This window comes from Sparus aurata, chromosome 13 (assembly GCF_900880675.1).
Source record: "Sparus aurata chromosome 13, fSpaAur1.1, whole genome shotgun sequence".
Taxonomy (NCBI): Eukaryota; Metazoa; Chordata; class Actinopteri; order Spariformes; family Sparidae; genus Sparus; species Sparus aurata.
The window spans coordinates 984,950-1,006,279 of NC_044199.1; the positions used below are offsets into that span (position 1 = coordinate 984,950).

A 21,330-nucleotide genomic window follows, 5' to 3' on the forward strand; every position below is an offset into this window, starting at 1 on the left:
AGTACTGAAAAGGAAGGAGAAGACAGATTCAAAGAGCTCTACAGGACTTAGATAGTAATGATAAGATGCAAGAAGCAGAGACAGAGGCGGCAGAGACCAGACGAAGAAAACCGCAACTTATTCCACAATGAACAAATCATTGTTACAATAATATGAAAAGCCCCCCGCAAACCAGGCCGGTCAGGATAATTGAATTCAACGATCATGATCTTGAAAAAGGTTCATGCAGATATGCATGCAAATAAGGTGTTTCCTTATCCTCTTATGTGACATGATAATGTGATCACATTGACATAAATGTAATAATCTTCTACCATCTCTGCTTATTTGTTTACCTGTAGTTTCATACGGGTGGAACATTAAATCCATTACATGATAATGACACTTGGGAAAAGAAAAAGAGACAGAGAAACAGGTTTTTGTGTAAATGGAAAGTTTTATTCTTGACCAAGTCCAATGTCAGGACCTGCCGAGTCCAACAAGGGCTGAACCCACGTTCTAAACCTGGGCTGAACCCACGTTCTAAACCTGGGCTGAACCCACGTTCTAAACCTGGGCTGAACCCACGTTCTAAACCTGGGCTGAACCCACGTTCTAAACCTGGGCTGAACCCATCTGATGCTGTACAAACTCACCTCTCCAAACAACGACACTCACAAAGAAATGATCCAAAAATCTCATCTTAATCTGCTGTGTGTGAGTGTGCGCCAAGGCAAGAGGAAGTCTTTGATTGTAGTGTTACAGTACTGGGATAAAATCGTAGTTTTCTAAAGGCACATTATATAAAGATGTGATTACATACATACCATATGTGACATACTTCAGCGCTGTACTGGGCAAAATTGCAGACAGCAAATGGTTAAAATGACACAGCTGCTTAAAGTGGCTCTGTGGAACGTGTGTTGTGCTGGACGCCGCGGGGGTTAGCTGGTCAGCAGTCTCAACATTGCAACACATTACAATTTAGTCATGTAGTAAAACCAGTTATTCCTCCACATTCTGTTGGTAATCAAGTGTTGAATGTTTTCAAACAGAATTCTTACATATTGCACCTTTAACTGAAGCACACACAGGCCAGTTACAGCTGTCAGTCTTGGCACAAGCCACGTCTATATTCAGGAGAGACACATTTAATCCGTCTTTACAAAATGTGGCAGTTTCATCACCCCAAATAATGTTTTTTAACAGATTAATAGTGAAGTGGTGACGAGGTATTATCAAACTGCTAAAGATGACATTTGGGTTTTAATAGAAAGATATAAAGCTTCACAATCCATCCCCACTGAAAACTGAACAGTTTAAGCTGTTTGTCAAACTAACATAATAAAAAGAGACCTCCAGAAGTCTCCGCAGTCTGTGAAGACTAGCCTGTCGGAAACTTACACGGTCACAGCACAGAAACAGAAGCAAGAACACGCCCTGTGAGACATCCAAAGCCAGCATTACTCACATCAACTGATATGTTATTAAAGGAATATGAGTAATTGTGGTAGTTTTATGCTCATTTTTGTAGTTGCTGTGCTTTTGTGCCCCAAATTCACCTCAGGATGGATAGAATGGTTCCCTACCTTTGTTTGCATTTCCCAGGGGTGCATTCACTCTACTAAATGCCCCTTATGTACACTAAATTACAATACACCTCTCAGATGATAAACACATCAACACTGTATTCACTGAGGGACCTCCCCACTGTGGGATAAAGGTTTGAGCTCTGTGTGAGAAGTCGTGCCAGTGGTTCTGAGTGCAGGAAGACATTTGTTTTGCATGGGGAGGTCGTCCACGGGCTGGCACAGCAACAGAAATCGCTGAGGGGAATAAAAGAAATACAAGAGTCAAGAGAAATTCACAGAGGAGCTGAAGATAAAACATGTAGGCTATGTACAGTACCATAACAGAGTACACAGTCTGACTTTTCAAACGCTTTTGCACTTCACAATTTATTACTTTTAAGATAGACTTTTAAGGAGATTTTTTTATTATACACTCTTATCTGCAATTTGCAAACACTCCTCCATCCAAGTTTCAAGAGAATTAATCCAGCAGTGTGTTATTCTGTGTGTAGTCCTGCTAACAGGTACAGCTAGAAACATAAAGGAAAGCAATGCAGTGCGGCCAAGACAAGAGTGTGTGTGAACTCAAGCAGGAAGCTGGACGATCTCTTAGAGCAGTCCAGCCGCACATTTTGATGTATTTTTTATGTACGTGCTGGCAGCGGTGTGAAACGAGTAGCAGTGCAAAAATCCATACAGAGCCGAGGTCGCGGCCCTTCCAGTGGACACCTACTCCATGTGGAGGGACAGATAATGTTTTGATCCCATTTGAACTGTGGCATGAATAACACGTATGATGCTGGTCAGTTTAAAAGATCATTTTCCAAGTCAGTGAAGTCAGGATCTGTCATAAAACGTATTCAATATTTACATTTACAATTACATTTACATTCAGGGCATTCAGCAGACGCTTTTGTCCGAAGCAACTTACAATAACTACATTTGTCAAAAGAGAGAAACCACGACATCACCATCAATGGAGTAAAAAGAAATATAGAAACCCATGTCAGGTCATCTGAGGTACCATGGGGTCCACCGGAAGGCTCGGAGCCAAAAACAATGAAGTGTCCATGTCTTCTACACTCTAATAAGAACAGTCTCCAATATCACCATACTTATCCTCAAGCAGGTCACGGTACAAAGTTCACAACTGAAATGTTTTGCAAGCAATATAATCCCACTAGTATGTTTGCCTGTTCGTGTGAGAGATGTGATGAGAAGAAGTGTTCTGGGAGAAACACCAGGGATCTAATGGAGACTCTATCTCCTGTCCCATCGGGACGGTTAAGCTTTGAGTGAGGCCAGTACAAACACACTGAGCTGTCAGTTCATAACACAGCTCTTTGTGAATTGTGGAGCACTGAACAAACCTGGAACAAATTAAAACAGGACTTTTTTCAACACTGTGTGCTCAATGAATGTATACCTCGCAGCAACACATCAGTGACAACCAGCCTCAAACTACCACATCAACATCAGTGAGTCAGTGATCATTTTGCTTCCAGTGTAGCTTTGTAACATTACTTCAACAATTCAGAGAGAAACAAGCAGACCATGCTCACCTGCCGAACAGTTCCTTCTCCATGCTTTAATTTATATAACACAAACAGTGGGATGAGGGAGAGGGAGACCGTGGCGATGAACCAGCCCAAGATGTTGGCCCAGAGTGGATAGACGTAAGTGTTACTGAACTTCAGCGGAGAGTATTTGACAATAGAGAAGATGAACGTGCCCTGTGATCAAAGGAGACACAGCGGGTTGGTGTTAAACTTTGCAGTCTGGCTAAATATATAACACAAAAGGCAAAAACACCTGGAAATAAACTCTAACCTCACAAGCTCACTCCTTTCACAAACATGTTGAACTGGGAGGGATTGCAAGTTAACTTAGAGGAAAATAATTTAAAAGCCAAAAGGTAAGAAGATGTAGTAATATTCCACCATCTGTGTGTGTATTCACAGCTGTGTGCATCTCTGCCTGCGATCCATCTGCACATAAATCTAACTGGGATGGTCCTCGTTTCTCTCAACAATGTAACACTAAAATCATACCTCACATGAGAAAGGTAGAAACAAAACCAATAACATGAGCCTTACAAAACAGATGAAGGGAGTGATGTAGGTCCAGCAGTACTTCATCAATGGGAATGGACGATAACCAATCATGTCTGCGATGTTGTTGTAGAAGCGGTCAGAACCTTTACAGTAAGGAAAGATAACAGAAAGGAATGAATTATGAGAACACAAACACAGGGATATGTACTCCCACTCTCACATGCATCAAGAGTTATTTGCCTGGTAGAAAGTATTTTGAAGTGGTCGATTGTGTCGTCCCTGACCAGTGTTGGTCAAGTTACTTGGAAATAGTAATTAGTTACTGATTACTGATTACTTCTCCGAGAAAGTAATCCAGTTACTTTACGGATTACTTATTTCCAAAAGTAATTAGTTACTTTACTAGTTACTTTACTAAGTTACATTTCAAAAACATGATGCACAACCTGAATACACTATAAAGCAATAGACCTTTCGTGGCAGCAGGAAATAAATGGACAACAGTCAGATAAACAAACCCAGTGTGAGCCAATATTACAGCAGCAGCAGCTCCCAGAGGGCTTTGCATCACTACCCACCTCTTCTAGTAGGGCGCGGTATCCTTAAGAACCTCATGATTTGATTTTGATTCTTTCGGTCGCAATTCGATTCAATATCGATTCGATTCAATACTGATTGAAATGCTTCGATATAGATTCAGTAATAAGCAGTAATAAACAAATAATTCATTAGAGTACCTGTTGATAATTTTTAAATTCAAAAAAGTAATCTTAAATTATAAATCTTTCCTCTAGGAAGCTCTAGTTGAAATGTAAACAAAGGCACACGATGTGTTAAGTTATAAAATAGTGCAACCATAGTTAAGCTGAGAAAGTGCCATTGTTTCTGGGACCTTTGTGCTACATTTTTATCTGACATAAAGAGACATAACCGCGGTCCCTCTGCCCTCCGGCTAGACGCGAGGGGGTAACACGTTGACACTGAGCTCCTTCTCTCCTCAGAGGAGAGTGCTCCTCGCAGGCGCACGGTGCAGCGGCCAGGATGAGACCGGCTGCGCTGTTAGTTTACGTTACAGTCTGCGAAAGAGCGGCGCGTCAGACATCGTCTACCCGCCTCCGCAGCTCCGACGGTGTTTCCGCGGCGCATCACCCTCCGATCCCTCAAGCGAGATCGCGGGCGGGACGCTTCCGCTGCTGGAGGCGGGGACCGAGAGGCGTCCGGCGAGGGACAGCCGCTGCAATCAGCCCTGCATACGTCACTGTCACTCACGAGACAGTCTCAAAAAAATCACGGTTGAGTAACGCAGTAACGCAGCCTGCTTGCGGGAAAGTAACAGTAATCTAATTACTGTTTTTGCTATTTTAATCCCTTACTTTACGCGTTACTTGAAAAAAGTAATCGGATTACAGTAACGCGTTACTTTTAACGCGTTACTGCCCATCAGTGTCCCTGACCTACCGTACACCCAGCCAATGCTGACAGACTGGCAGAGGGAGAGGAGGAGCAGGGTGGTGCCACTGCAGACATGATGGTCCAACAGCTGGAGCAGGTACATCCCTCCCTACAAACCAGGAAGTAACTTTAATAACCAATATTAATCATGACTAAGCTTTTCAAAATGAATGTTCTTATAAAACCCCTAACTGATCCTGCATAGTTGTACATCAGCCAAGTACTTTGACAAGATGAGAACCAGTCTTTTTATAATGTAGTCAACATGTCAATTTCGTTTTTTTCAAATTATTGTTCCCTGAAAAAAAGAAACCTGACGCCGGCTTAATCCTAATACTGATAAACAACCCTGGTCACATGATCATTATTATGTAGCACCAGTATGGCATTAATGTCAGGACCAACAACATCACACACTGCACACTGAACAATGTGCTCTGGACTGACTTCCCTTGTGGCTTTTAGTTGCTTCTTTCCCTGCATTCTCTTCTTTGCTTATTGCAACATTCAACCTGTTTCTAAGGCGCATGAACTGCCACATGAATAATATGACAGATAATACAGAGGAAAGTTTAGCTAACTGTCCCGCATGGAGTGCAACAGTACGCACCTCAGTGACCAGAGAGAGTCCCAGCACACAGCAGGTGCTGCAGATAGCCAGCAGAAGGAGCTCACGCCTGAAGCCTTGGCGCAGGTAAGTCGGGAACAGATCTACCAGGGACGTCATCAGACACTCCAGACCAACAAACTGGGAGGAACCAGAGGGCAGGACGAGCATTAGGGCTTGTTCATTCATTTACACATTCAATGTTTCAGACATGTTTGGCTGGTACCTGACTGTCCAATCCCAGCAGAATGATCATGACGAAGAAACACACGGACCACACCTGAGGCACTGGCATCATGGCTACAGCACGTGGGTAGACGATGAATGCCAAACCTGGACCTACATGCACGCACACGAACAAAGTAACAAGGTACAAACATAAAATCTCATTTTTGTCTATTCGCTCTGAATGCGATTGAGGATTTCCAGTTGATGGTTCCTGATTAATACAAACAGTGAATATTATCGACATTGTATGACAGGAGAGTTAGTTTCGGCTCTTCAAGGATTCAGTCGCGGGTTTCGGTTTTGAAGATAACAGTCTATCTAATAACATCATTTTAAGGTCATATGCTGATTCATTTAATGACAGAGCTGAAAAATTATCTTTAAAATTGACATACAGCATTTGTTTGTCATTTACAAAGGTCACAGTACAGTAATATATTTTAGTAATGTAACAGGTTACTAATGATATTTCAATATGTAACGCGACACGTTACAGTCCGCGTTACTGACCTAAGTGAAGTGGTTTTGTTGTTTTCATAAGAACCCATCACACCAACATGAACCACATGGAAACAGGCCGCGCCTCTAAGTTCTGTGTTCGGTCTCTTTGTGACTGAAATGAGCCTCGTGATGAAGCCCGATCCTCTGAGCGCACTTTAATTTACATTCTTGAATCACATAAATCCATGAGCTCCTTGTTCTGTGGACGATAATGAAAAGGCATACACAAAGAAATGTGTGTCTTGGCTACATTATAGAAGCTAAAGGTTTGTTGTGTTTCATATGACTGAGCCAACAATTAAACATATGTATTCCTATATCATAATATATCAGACTTTGATCCTTTGTCTGCCTGTTCATCCCGCGGTCCAACAACACTATGAATTTCAAAACAAAATTTTATTAATCTTAATCTTAGTCTTAATCTGGTGTTTAGCCCTGCATTCCTTCTGCTTGCTGGTCAGCAGCAATCACGCTATCAATGGGAAAAAAGATGACAGGAGAACGTATCAAGTCTGCCTGAAAGCATCTTAGGTTGGCAAGATAAAGGATAAAGAATCATCACATGATTTCACACAGGGACAAATGTTATCTCACCAGCAGTTACAGGACATGTATCGAAACAGCTTGTCAATCCGATTGGCGCTACAGAGTTACAGATACTTGCCTGATTCAGCTACTTCAGAAATATCCACTCCTTGTTCATAGGTCATGAACCCTAAAACTGAGAAAATGGCGAAGCCTGACACGATGCTGGTGGCACTGTTCAGTAAACACAAGTAGAAACAGTCCCTGAAAGAAAAATGAAGGCAAATGAGGAGAGGATGGATGGATAGATATGAACAAATGTAGAAGTACGTGAACATTTATTAGGGAATGTAAATTCCAGGCCCATGAACTAACTTGACTGGATTATCTGATTCAATTCTTGGCTTTGCAGCATGAAATTTACTCAGTATGACAGAAAATGTCCACACAATTTTTATCAAACGCTAGAAACACAAAGTACTTTCTTTGAGGATTCAGATGCATGTAAGAGACGGATAGTTTTTACAGATCAGCCGTGCGCTCACCTGTAACAGTCGTTGTTGTATGTGTTGTAACTTCCAAGAGAGGTTAGGAACCCAAGGCTGATTGCATATGAGAAGAAGATCTGAGTGCCAGCATCCATCCACACCTGAAAAGGTCAAACAAACACGTGTGTACATGCATGTCTCTATGTGGAGGAAATAGTGTATGGGCACTGCTCCATAGGTTGTGTGTGTGCTCTTACTTGTGGGTCTGAAAGGCGAGAGATGTCAGGGTAAAGGTAGTAAATGATCCCGTCCATCGCTCCTGGCAGGGTAGCACCACGTATGAGCAGAACCAACAGCATAGCAAAAGGGAAGGTGGCTGTGAAATACGCTGCCTGGAAGGAAAGAGGAAACACAGTGAGCAGGACCCAGCTGGCTCATTTCTATGGTGTTAGGACTAAATATAAAAATGCCCAGCTGCAAAGTGCCATTTCTTCTTAAATGTTCCACAATGTGGCGACTTTGGTCAGGTGCCCATTAATGAAGCTAATCTGCTCTCCCTCAATGAAGGTCTCAAATCTTGTCAAAGTTTGACCTGAAATTGATCTAAAGTTTTTGCACTGTTCTGTTCCCACTGAGCACAAACATGTCCTAAAGATGCCAATTCAACACCTTCGCTAATGTTAAAAAGAGGTCCATTAGAGAGCAGAAATGAATGTCTTTTGACATTATTGCTTTAACATTCACGTTTTTGATGCCTTTGTGACATCCTGACAGCGTTCACCATGTTCAGACCATTTTACCATGTAATTTTGGACAGCGGCTAAAGCTGCTAAGTCATTCTAATTTTCATATTATTTATGTTCAAAAATCCCACTAATTTGAACATTTGGATTTCTGGCATTTTTAAGTTAGTGTCAGATTATTGATAACATAGTCGTGATGATGGTAATGGGTCCCCGACCGACTCGAGAACTATCTCATGTCTCTCCGTGATTGAGGGGCCCTTTCCTCCTTTTGTGTTTTGAAAGGAAACACAAGAGGAGTTGGTTCAAATCTATATGGTCTGTCCCACTGAGAGAGGAACCCACGACCACTAGATTTATTGGCCTTTATTCTACTGACTGACGTGATTGTTTTTTTTTTATTCAAATTCTATAAAACGTCAGAGAATGGTGAAATATGACGTCTTCAAATGAACAGTCCAAAACCCAAAGCTGCTCAGTTACAGACTAACAACACAAAAGTAGCAAATAATCACATTTGGGACGCTGGAAACAACAAATGTTCCGATTATTTGCCTGATAAATGTCAAAGACTGCTTTATTGACTGTCATAATAGTTATCGACTAAATAATTCAGCCCTTCTGTTAACATGAATGAACATGATGGATGCTAGTTTATCTGGTACGAGGTAACAAAGCCTCACGGTTAAGGTGTCACATCTGATTTTGAATACTGGTGCAGAATATTCTGGACCCACTTACTCAGATGCACTTTGACTTTGAAACAAAATATCTTAATATTTGATTTAGTGGCCTAGTCGCAACATTAATTAACTGCTTTTGAGGAGATTTAAAAATATGGATATACAGATCATGTATTGCGATATAGCCTGAATATATTACACTAATATTTTTAGGCGCCAAGCCATATTGGATTGTGAATACAAATTCTTATGCACACAGTTATCAAAATGGCATGATGGATGATGGTTGGGTAACTAGGTGGGACATGCGTGGATATCAGGCTGTGCTGTCAACAACATTATCAAGCCCGGACCAGACTTACATTTCAGCTGTCTGAAAGGCGTCGTTATGTAATTTACCACCCCTCAAATTCCAGCAAATACCCCTGTGCTCCCCCATCGCTTGTTTCTGCAGTATGTAACATCAGTGTGAATGTAGGATCACAGCATTACTTACATGTTTACTTCAAGGTACAAGTTTTCAATACATACCATTGTTATGACGTAAGGAGATTTGTTCGTAGTTAGCACCTACATTATGTCTGACAAACTGTCACAGGCCTGGGATCTGTATTTACAGATTTTTGGTGCCCCCCACAGTGGAAAATCAATTTTCTGCATAATGTTGCTTTTACTCCTGCTCTCCCCGATCAAAGGCCATGTATCTACATGTTGGCCTGATATTAGCAGTAGACTGTATCATCTGAATGCATGTCCCACCTAGTTACCCAACCATCATCGCTGTATATCTGGTTTCTTTGGTCTTCCCTTTAACATAAGGACTTCTGTGTAAAAGATGTCCTCTGTCTTTCTTCGAATCTCCTTCCCCTTGCCTACCCACTTACTCAACACCTCCATCACAGGCTTTATCACCAGCTAACAACATGCTAACCAACAAGCTAGCCAGTGGGGATGGGCTATATGGCCTAAAATAATATTGTACTATTTTTAGGCCATCTCGCAATACACGAGACATATCCTCTTAAGTGCTTCATAAATGCTTGGACTGGATGACATAATCACATATCGCAATATCTTTAAGTAAACACCTTGATGCTGATTGGTAACAGTATTATAGGGATGAATATAAGTAGGTAAGTAGGTAAAGACAAGTATTAGAACAGTCTGGTATGTTCAGACAATTAAATCACTTTACTGTAATGCAGCCTTTACAACCAGGAAAGAAGGTTGTCTTGTGCAATTTTGTAGCAGTCCCATTGTTTGAGACTTGCTATCTTTCTTTGTTATGGACTGATTCTTCCCTCTTGACTGATTGCAGGTGATTCAGATCACCTGTGTGCAGGTGGGGAGCCTGACTCCTTATTGAGGAGTGGAAGCAGCTTGGGGCGTTCCCCTCTCAGCCAATCACGGTGTGAGGACAACCTTTTGTGAAGGCTTAAAGAGGTGTGGAGATGGCCCCCAGGGGACCCTCACTCTCATTCTGAATCTGTCCCGGACTCACCGAGAACCTCAGCCCCTGAGACTGCCAGCCAGAAACTCTGCTCTGTTTAGGCCCTGCTGCGTTTTCTTGGCTGCTCCACGTCGTTCTAGTGAGGAAACTGTGTTTGTTCTGGAACCCCTTGAAACCTGAAGCCCTCATACACCTTCAGTTTGACATTTTATTTAACTGGGGCTTGTAGGAGCACCTTCACTCTGATTATACCCTCAAGAGGCATTTGATTATTGGTTTATTGTCCAAGTAGCTGACACTGGACCTCCCCGCTAGAGTTACATGTGTTTTGTTATTTCTTTATGTAGGTTGGGTGGGCCTGTAAGCATTTTACTGCTAGTAATGCACAATTTCACAATATAATGATATTTAAACGAAGATAAAGATAATGTAGGGCTGTCTAACGTACAGTCATCTAGCCAGACAGCTCTGTTTCCATCTCTGCCAGAGAGCTGATATTTTAGGTGATATCACAAGCTAGAGGTCACATGAGTTCGCTTTCACCCAGATGAAAATGAAACCAAACCCGATGCCTGTTTGGCAGGCTGTGGGCCGAACGGCATGCTGACCTCCCAGTCCTGACTCCAGGGGGGGTCCCTGGCTTCCCTTTTTGGGGTACAGTGATGCAGCTCCTTGTGAATCATTTTTCTTTTGACCACTTACTGCACCTGGGACAAATCTGCCGGGGGGGGGCATGTCATCTATGAAATGTGTTACATTCGTTTTGGGGACCAAAATATTAACAAAACACTAAAAACACTAAAATATCCCAATTGTTTGCCACATTATCTAGCCAGCTAACCACGTAGCTAATGTCATACCTTGTCAGTTGATTATAAGCTATTAATGTGAGTGTATGAGTGAAGTTACACATTTAGTTATATATTCACACCAAACTATTGTTCAGGAAAATGTTTGTTAAAAACACTGGTGTTTGGTCTGTGTTTTTTATCTGCGCTAATTATCGCTTGCAACTATTAAAACTTTTTACACTTTAATAAAAGTGATAACATTTTGGATTCTAAACATTGGGAATTACAGACTTTGACTGTGTTTTTTTTCAGCAGATCACAGTCCTAATGTCTCTCTCCATATCTCACCTATACACCCTAAAAAACATTTGCTGTTTCTCCCTCCACTGCCCTCTGCCTGGACAGCTCTGGGCAGCTCTGGACAGCTCCACATGTTGCTAAAGTAACTGCTAACAACTGTACTGACAACCAGCAGCTCCTCAATGAACAATAAGGTGTCGATAAAGTAATAACTGGGAATAGCGTGGTTACTATGGATTATAGAATAAGGCAAATATTGTGTGGAACGTCTCTTTAGAGACCTGGAATCAGTTGCGGGCACCAGGCACCAGGCACCTGGTTTTGCACTCAGAACTCAATACTTTAGTGGACAGGATCCACGTGGGTCAAAAGGGTGACCTAGATGTGTAGATGTCACCTTTCCTGTTGACTTGATTCCTTTCCAAACACAGAAGTAGCAGATGACCCAGGTTAGGATGAGACACAGGGCCAGCTCCCATCTCAAGCTGCCAACCTCCTCAATACTGCCAGAGATTTTTAAAACCCGGCGCCTGGACAGAGGAGTGATGGTGGGAGTGGGAGGGCGAGAGAGAGAGCAAATGTGAATGACAGGCAAAAAGGGAGGGAAACATAACGACATGGAGGGAGTGGGTGGGTGGGTGAATGAGAAGAAGTGAGGGGACAAAATCAAAGCAGGTCTGAGAGATGAGGAGGGAGGAGGGGGCAGAACAGAGTGGTGAAGCGATGATGTATTTTTGGAGGCTAACCCAGAAGTTAGCATTGCCGTGGTTCCCTTGACAAAAAGCCCTTATCCCTTCGAAATATCGCCCAAAAGTAATATCTGTGGCAAACACAAGTTTATGTAACTTGCATGTTTTGGAGGTGGCTGTGGCTCAGGGGTAGAGCCAGCGTCTTGTTATCAGAAGGTTGCTGGTTCTAGTCCCCTGGTCTGCATGCTGAAGTGTCCTTGGGCAAGATACTGAACCCCACACTGCTCCTGATTTGCTGGTCAGCAGCTTGCATGGCAGCCACTGCCATCAGTGTATGAATGTATGTATAAATTACTGTAAGTCGCTTTGGACAGAAGAGTCTGATAAATGTCCTAAAAATGTAAATGTTCATCCAGATAAACATCATTTTTTTGATTTTGAAGCGTAAATTAAATCGATGAAAGTGAAAAGCTAATAAACAGACTGCACTGCTGTCGCATCACTATTACTATTACTACTATTACTATTACAATTACTATCCAGCAGTGGTGTCGTTTCCCCCCCCCCGTGGCCCAATTGTTGAAAAACGCGTGCTACAGTGCCCTCTTAGTTGGCAAAACACACTAAACTGCCCCCTTGGCTGGTTATAACATGATTAACTGCCCTCTTGGGCGCCAAAATTCACGCTAAAGTGCCCTTCTTTCACCCCTGCCCTTCATAAACTCTGTGCACGCCACTGCTATCCAGGTTTTCTATAAACTGATCTGTACAGGTTGTACAGTTAAGTTAGAATAGTTTGTAACTAAAGTTGGCCTGTAAAGACGGACAAGTGAGTAGATTAGTCTCCGTGTTCGCTGTTAGCACGTTGGTGTCTGACTTTATTTCTGCCATTTAACTGAGAACCACTAAATAAAAAAACCCAGAGACTTTGAGACGAGGGAACCAGGTGTGCAACAATGCTAATTTATTTCCAGGTTTTAGGACTACAAAGTACACCACTCTATGACCGTGAGGTTTGAGGAAAGAGACAAAAAGGATGGAAATATAAAGTTAGGTTTTTTGTATAAAGGCTTGTGAAAGCTGACTAATGCTTACTGCCAGAACTCCACAACAGGAAGAGTGGTGTTCAGTCTGGATGACATGCTGAGGCTCACATTTGGTTGGTTGACGTCCAAGCATGAGTCTAATGTAAGAAAATAAAACACTGGGAGATTACAGATTACAGCTGAGATTACAGTTATTGCTGTTTCATTTGTGTTTGGTAGTTTTTGGAGCGTGTCCCTGTGTTTACCTGTAGGGCTACTATGTTCTGCAACACATTCACCTGTTCTCTGAGGAGAATACACTTTTCTTAAGTAGACTCAACTCAACAAGATGTGAAGTCATAAAAAGAATTGGTAACCATTGTAATAAGCATTAGTTAATGATAAGGCTCTTATGAACCCTTATAAAATGCTTACTAACAACAACAATAGGACTAGCTAGGTGTAGTAAAGGTAGAGTACAAATGTTAATTATTAGATTATAAGACTAGAAACTAGGGGCTTTATTCACTCAAATAAACTGTTAATAAGTGCATAATATATAGAATGTAATAACTTAAAAAAGTAACTGTTCTCACCTTCGATCCAGTGGCTGCAAAAAGCATAGCTAACTGTTAATAAATGCATAATGAAGTATGTATTAATCCTGAAGGTGGAATAAATCCTCACTTAAGGTTTTACAATGATATAAAAGGTTCTTAAACAATCAAGTTTCTTATGAGTGCATAAGTGCAATAATAATAATAAGAATTGATAAATGTGTCTCATGTGCTGGTACTAACACTCAGCTTATCATGTCATTTTAAAACCGTAAGTAAGCTTTTTGATTGCTTTATTAAGATTAATACAAGTTCTTTTATGCATTTATTAACAGTGAATTATGCTTTTTTCAGCTACTGGATCTAAGGTAGGAACATTGACTCATTAAGGTTAATAAATGATTTATTATGCACTTATTAACAGTTTTATTGTGTTAGCTGAACTCAGCTGTGTTTGTTAAATGAATACAAAGAACTATAAGAAACTCATCTAACTCTATAGTTTCTTGTAAATGCTGTCAATACGGTCTGTAAGTCTAAAACTACAATAAACTTGATTATTATGCTTTTATTAACACTTGCAATGTCTTACTAATGTTGATAAGCATCTTATTGAGACGTTTAAGAAACATATTACAATAAAGCATTATTTTTATTCTTGTGACCTACAGTGATACAGTTATAATTTGCTACAGAACTGAACTGCTGCAGATTTATAACAAACAAAAGAAAAGGAAAAAAAGTTCTCAAGATAAAAGTATGTTCAGGATTATACTGTAGACCTATAGCCTATAAGTTACAACATGTTGTAAAGCAGGCCTACTTACAGCACAGTAAGTACAGCACTAAAGATATTTTCTCATTCAGCATGCCGAGTCACTGGGTGAGAAAACTGTCAGATGTGCATGTGACCCAGTGAGGAAAGGTGCAGACTGTGCCGTGTGATTTTAAGCAGATCAGTCAAAAAGAGAGGCTGTTTTTAATGGTTACTTAACTGAGGCTGCACACATTGGAATTTGGACCTGGGTAGGAGTTTTTATGTCTGGATTTAGGAACTACTTTTAGTTTGCATTTCAACTTACAGATGAATAAAACATCAACAACTGGAGTCACACACAACGTCCCTGTATTTGGTATGAGTTGGTGACTGCTGTGATATGGTTAGAGCAGTTTGAAACAGTGCTATGTGTACAGTAGTAGACACATATGGGTACCATGTGTCATAATTCGGAAGCTATAATACAAAAAGGTTGTGAGCTATAGGTGCTGAGATAAAAAGTGTTCCTGAGTGATCCAATCAGCTAAGAGAACTCTGTGTGTGTGTCATCTTTATAAACAACACTTTTCTCAAACAGCTTTTGCTAACGGCTGCAGGACAAGACAGCCTACCTGTGTTCCAGTAGTGTCCACATGTGGCCCAAGGCAAATCCGCACTGAAGGAGGAGAAAAGGTAAAAAAACGCCCAGGCCATTATGACAACATAGGAAGTGGCGCTGAATGCGATGATTAAGTGACTGGCATAACCGATGCCTGAAAAAAAAAGAGAAAAAGACAAAACAAGTAAGGGTAGCGCACAAAAATGACTCTGCTGATGGAATGTAGCTAAGGACATTTACTCAAGTACTTGTTCTTTACCTGAGTATTTCCATTTTCCATTACTTTATACTTCCACTCCACTTTTACTCTGCTACCCACTGAGCAAAAACATATCCAAGAGATGTCAATTCAGCACTGGAAATATCTCCAGTGAAGAGTCAGAATAAAAGTTTTTTTATGTTTGCCAAGTTTTACTTTATGCAGCCAAAGCTGCAGGCTGGAGTTCAACCCCTGGTCTCCAACTAGTGTGAATGAGAGACAACCTTGGAACGTTAGCCTACTTAATAAAGGTTGGATGACTAAAACATATTATGTTGATGATGGATGTTGGATGATAAAACTGATAAATAGATCATCTGGTAAAGTACATTCTCACTCAGACTAGTGAGTTGGAGACCAGGGGTTGAAATCCAGCCTGTAGCTTTTGCTGCATGACGTTAAACTTGGCAAACATAAAAAACACTTTTAGACAATAAGTTTTTTAGTAGCACAATTTCAAAGTAGGTTATTTTATTATCAAATGAATGAAGAAAAACAATGATTTTGATCATCAAAAGGATACGGTTGCATTATGACTGAACACAATATCTTTACTTTTACTCAAGTATGACTTTGGGTACTTTTTACTCTACCATCCGGTGCCAGTTACTCAGAACCTGCTTCAAACCAGTCCAGTGTCAAATGGTGGAAATGCCAAAAGATAGACTTTGTGCCTAATTACGCACGGTGTTTATATTGTGTCCGGCTTTAACTATGACAGGTCGGATGAGAAATATGACGACGCATTAAATAGAACATCATAATATTTTTCTAAGCAATTTAAAGTGAGCGTTTTTAATTACCCTGGAAAAGCGGACAAATCTTTCTCCAGCACGTGATTCCCCCCTGGTTGGTGTATTGTCCTAAGGCAGTCTCAAGGAAGAATAGTGGGATTCCGCATGTTACCATGAACAACAGGTATGGGATGAAGAACACACCTGCAAAAATAAATAGAGAGTCTTTGTGTTTTTTTTAAATCCAATAACTGTCCCATACTGAGGATTCTGGGAGCTACAGCTGCTGCGTAAAATATCACCTCCGCCGTTTCTGTAGCACAGGTAGGGGAACCTCCAAACATTCCCAGGTCCGATGATCGCTCCCATCACAGTCAGGATGAACTCGGCTTTGTTCCCCCAGTAACCCCGTTCCTCCGGCTCTTTCGGTGTCTGTGTGTATCCCTTTGGCACAGGCGTTGCGCAGGTGCCTTTCTTTCCGTTCATGGCCATCTTCCTCCCTTTAAATCACTTAGTTTACTCCTTGGGTGCAACTTTCCCCTTGTGCAAGGTATCTGAAGGGGGGGGGTAAAATGAACAGAAAACATTCTTAAGAGCAATTCCTGAAGTGGACACGTCCGAATGTCTTTGAGGACAACCCGGGAAATGTTCTATCCCAGTTTACAGCGACAAAATCAGTTGTTTTTACAGAAACCTCGGGACGTCGACAGCTGTGTTTGTGGGGCTATTTAAAGCCAAAACTGTTTTTCTACCCCGAACCAGGATTTCTCTGCGCTTAAACCTGAAACTGTGTGACAAGAGAAGAAGAGCACTGTCAAGGTATCTACTTACTTTGGTCCTGCAGCGCCAGGCTGAGTCGCTCCGCAGAGCAGAGAAGGTGTGTGAGCTGCAGGTTAGTTGGCAGTGGACCGAACCACTGTGAGGTGGAGATGTGACCGCGGCTCTGCTAGTCCCGTTACTGAGACTGTGACTCTTCAGGCTGCACACACACACACACACACACACACACACAGATGTTATTTATTGAAGGGGGTCAGGGAAGATTGGAAGCTGCACGCGGGGCGGTACCAATCAGCTGTTCCGCCTCCAGTCATCCACTCCACAGAGCGACAGTGATGCGACCACAGCTCCTTCGTTCCGGTTCAACTGTTGTTTCGTTCCATTGACATGTTTGAAGTGAACACAGGCTGAGAGGAGTTCATGACCCGACATCATCAGCTACTATTTATATGGGATGTAACGAAGTATATCCACTCAGTTACTGAATTTTAGTGGAATTTGGTCACTTTCATTTTCTGCAAATTAATACTAAAGTAGTTATTGTCCATCAATGTATGAGAGTGTGCATCCATGTAAATACTGTAAAGCGTTGAGGGTCGCCCACAGTGCTGGGACCCGCCAGTAGATGGCGCTGCCTCTTACTTAATTTGTACTGCAGCTCCCATTCAGAAAGAATGCAATATATTGCAAAGAGAATGTTGACACTTTGAACAAATGTTGCAGATAATCGTTTGGAGCCGGTTCGATTCAAGTCAGTTCAATTCAATTCAATTTAAACTTGATTAGAGACACATCTCATGAGAGGTCCATATCACCATCAAACACAACACAATGAATAAAAAAATTAAATATAATGAAATACATATACGCACATCCATATACATCCATATACGCATACACACACACACACACACACACACACATTCCACAATGATCATATGTTTACAGGCTGGAACACCAGTGGTTCCACATTCTAGGCAAGAACCTGACAGAGCTCAGTTCAGAGTTGGTTAAGGCTTAAATAATACCATTACCAGAATCAGATAAGGTTCATCCATTTCAATTCAATAAGCTGGTTGTTGGAGACACGATGCACTCTCTCTTCCTGCCTGTGAACAGCGAGGAGAACATGAGACCTACAAGTAGCCTATGTGTGTACATGATTGTGTGCTCGACCTTTAAAACCACTATAACTTCAATAGTCTCAATGCAAACACAATATGTCTTATTAAGGGGACTGATTATTGTGCTCACACGAATCCTCTCTTCCATGTGATGGAATGTAATGATCATAATACAAAAAGGGGTGAATGTTTAGACATTGTCAGTCCCAGACTGCACAAAAAGCTTTTTCTCAATCCAAGAGAGCAAATATGAACTGAAATCTGTGTGTAGGTTTCATGCACAAAAAGCTTTTTTAAAGAGTATTTCTGTTGCTTAAATATTATGGAACTAATCCAGTTTAAATCTTAATATGTGTCTTTTGCTTTGGGTTTTCTAAAGAGCTGTTAACAGAGCTGCTGACGAGAGTTACAAGTGTGAACACTCTTCTGCTGTGGTTAAATTGATGTAGGATAGTCATATTTAAACATGTTGTTTCAATGTGATTCTGAGTTATTTATTAAACGTGTCAGCTTTAAAGGTTGTAAAGACTTTCCTAAATAGTAAAAGGTCAAATCACTTGAGTTTTGTGTTGTTCTGTATCTACCACTGATCCAAAACTTTATTTCCGTCTTTATATATTTATTCATTCCTTCAATATAAACACACATACACACACACACATTGTTGGCTGTTGGTTTCCTTTAAAGGCGCCTTACGTAGTTTTAGGAAAAGACTTTAATTGGAGGAGAAATTTCCTCATTGACGGATGTTTATGTGTTTAAACAATGTAATAAACAAGCTCTCATCGTTCTCATGGCCGTTTCATACTGTTGTTGTACTTTGTTTATATGTGGCGGACCCTGCCACCCTTCTTGTTTCCTCTGAGAAGAGCTTGTTTATTCAGTGATGGAAAGGATAAATATCCCTGAGTTTGTATTATTACCTCTTTAATATTTTGAATCTCTTGTCCAAACCTACACAGTGCCCCTTTAACAGTGCGCTGGTGGACTGCGGCGGCACTGACTGGAGCGTGGAGCTGGAAACCAGTGAGCTCATCCTGGCTGCACGGAGAGGAGGGCGGGGCTCCCAGCATCATCACCACCGGCCATCACTGCTTCATTGTACGGGCTGCTGCTGATGCTGAGCTCACAGCGGACGGGAGCGATTTCTTCCGGAAAAAAAGAAGAAGAAAAGGAACATGTCATGGACACGGTTTCCCACAGATTAGCACTCCGCGCACGATGAGGATCGATTACGAGGTAAGGCGACGGACGCTGTGTGTGAATGCTGCTTCTGCTGCTGGGGGTGGGGGTGGTGCTGGTGGTGGTGGTGGTGGTGGGGGTTTACGTCGTCTGACTGGGAGTTACTGGGACTAGCGGGCCTGGTGTTGGAGTCAGGTTGATCATCTCAGCAGCGGCGGAGCGAGAATACATATTCGACTCGTTATTCGAATCAGATTGGTCACATTTGAGACACGCACGCCACCATCGTGCACGACAACGAGAAGATTGTGTAATGTGCGCGTGTAGCGTCGGTGGAGCCTGCGTGTCGGAAGCGGCGGCGCTCGGCCTGCTCGGGCAGGATGACGAGGATGGAGCATGAAGCACACAGGGCCGTCTTACAGACACACGACGAGGCTCCCGCTGCACCGAGCATCATCGTGTGTGTGTGTGTGTGTGTGTGTGTGGTAGGTTTGTTGTACTTGTTGTGCAGGGACGCCTCCAGCTGTCGGTGCTCGTGCCTCAGGTGCAGCCAGATGCGCATCGCATTCTACACATAATTATGCTCGGATGGTTCTGCTTCTGCTTGAAAGGCCGTCACACTTTACCGGACACATCTTGAAAGGATGCTGCAGTGATGTTGCAAAAGGATGCTACAGTCCAGAGCGGACAGCAGGGCAGCAGGGCAGGCTGGGCCTCCAGACTGAGGCGAGAGGGGGTCTGGAGCCTGCAGCTGCCTCAGGGACTCACACTGGCCTGGTTTAACACACATCACCCCTGCTGGGAGGGCATTTGTCACACTATTGTTTGTAAGGGTCAGCACAGATGTAGGGTAGAGAACTGCCCACCAGTTAATGGTTTATGGATTGGATGGCAAAAAGGAGAGCTGTTGGCTTGTGGCACACAGTGATGGAGCGAGGTGAAGCTGAGGGATCAGACACTGTGAGCTCGGTACAGTCAGGCAGCATGATTCATACACATGATGTTTCTGTTGGAGCTGTCCTGGTAATAATGCTCTATGAATTCTCACATTTTGATGACATTAATATTTAAGTGATACTCAGAGAAAATTGAGCAAAGCTGATGGTGTAATATTAAATGAAAAGAAATAAAATCCTGTCATTACCTGCTCACCCAGCGTACCGAGGGAACGCCAGGTCAGACAACAAAACATTTCTGGAGCTTGACAGTAAAACAGTGTAGATGGAAAAAAAACGAGTGAATGAAACATGAAATGGCTCCATGCAGCTTGTCCGGTGTAATCTGAGCCTCCAAGAGCCCCAAAAGCCTGAACTGTTTTGAAATGACTCTTTTCACACCCTTTATTAACCGAAATCTTCCCTGTAGCTGCTAGGCTAAAAGTGTTAGTGCACAAACCGTCTGAAACGGGTGCATATGCTCAAATGCGCATCAAGGGTGCAAAGAACATCAGCTTGAATCAATTTTGTATCTCAGATCCTGTGTAATGCAAGTTTTCAAAAGCTGCGCAATCCCAAATTGATATGAAATTACGTTATTTACACCCTTTTAGCAGAAATCTTGCCTGTAGTAGCTAAGCTACACGTGTTAGCTACAAGGTATGTAACAATTCAGACACAAGGCAACTCAAAGTGTTTTAAAGGGGCGTACAAATAACATTCATATAAATGAAAAGTTGCATTTCAGATACATTTAAAAAGACGTCAAGAAACAAAACATAAAAACAAGTTAAGAAATAGGGAAGTAGGGTACAATAGAACAGGTTTAAAAGAGACATGACTACAGAATAAAAGTAGCAGAGCAGTTCAAAGCTTTAAAATTGCTTCAGTGACAGGCCGCGGTAAACAGAAAGCTCTTCAGTCCTGATTTAAAACTGGTGAGAGTTGTTCCAGATATGTGGTCCATAACAACTGAACACTGCTTCTCCATGTTTAGTTCTGACTCCAGGGACTGAAAACAGACCTGAACCTGATGGCCTCACAGCACTGGATGGTTCAGAAACCATCCAGTGCTTTATAAACCAACAGCAGGATTTTTAACTTTTCTTTGACAGACAGGACGCCAGTGTAAAGATTTAAGAACTGAAGTGATGTGATCTACTTTTTTGGTTCTTGTACTGCGCAGCAAGGTGTAAATTACATCTTTTCACATCAGTTTGGGATTGTGGGCCTTCAGGAGACTTGGATCACACCACAAGAGCTGTATGGAACCATTTTTTGGTTGTTGTTTAAA

At 41.9% G+C, this 21,330-nt stretch overlaps 2 protein-coding genes across 2 annotated transcripts in view; one reads left to right on the forward strand and one right to left on the reverse strand.

The window, feature by feature from the left end:
* Positions 1–416: 416 nt before the first annotated feature.
* Positions 417–17,035, reverse strand: LOC115593894 (sodium- and chloride-dependent GABA transporter 2-like). The gene is made up of 15 exons (XM_030437574.1): positions 16,847–17,035; positions 16,318–16,569; positions 16,085–16,219; positions 15,036–15,176; positions 13,160–13,247; positions 11,773–11,905; positions 7,666–7,800; positions 7,466–7,569; positions 7,060–7,184; positions 5,890–6,002; positions 5,667–5,804; positions 5,063–5,165; positions 3,647–3,747; positions 3,113–3,283; positions 417–1,805 (listed from the first exon to the last, which is right to left on the reverse strand). The coding sequence occupies exons 2-15, from the start codon at positions 16,505–16,507 to the stop codon at positions 1,671–1,673; spliced, it is 1,812 nt and encodes a 603-aa protein (XP_030293434.1). The 5' UTR covers positions 16,508–16,569; positions 16,847–17,035; the 3' UTR covers positions 417–1,670.
* A 1,921-nt stretch (positions 17,036–18,956) lies between these two features.
* The window catches only part of jakmip2 (janus kinase and microtubule interacting protein 2), a 54,040-nt gene continuing 51,666 nt past the window's right edge, over positions 18,957–21,330 (forward strand). Inside the window, exon 1 of the mRNA XM_030437573.1 lies at positions 18,957–19,158. The gene's annotated coding sequence lies outside the window, so the exon portion shown is untranslated. The remainder of the gene's footprint in view (positions 19,159–21,330) is intronic.

What these genes read in the sequence shown, in the direction of transcription:
- LOC115593894 (XM_030437574.1), bottom strand. Translation starts at nt 16,507, where the DNA reads ATGGCCATGAACGGAAAGAAAGGCACCTGCGCAACGCCTGTGCCAAAG. An exon ending in GTGCTACAGAAACGGCGGAG is followed by an intron (nt 16,220 to 16,317) that starts GTGATATTTTAC and finishes TTATTTTTGCAG; the next exon opens with GTGTGTTCTTCATCCCATAC. An exon ending in TGGACACTACTGGAACACAG is followed by an intron (nt 13,248 to 15,035) that starts GTAGGCTGTCTT and finishes TTCTTACATTAG; the next exon opens with ACTCATGCTTGGACGTCAAC.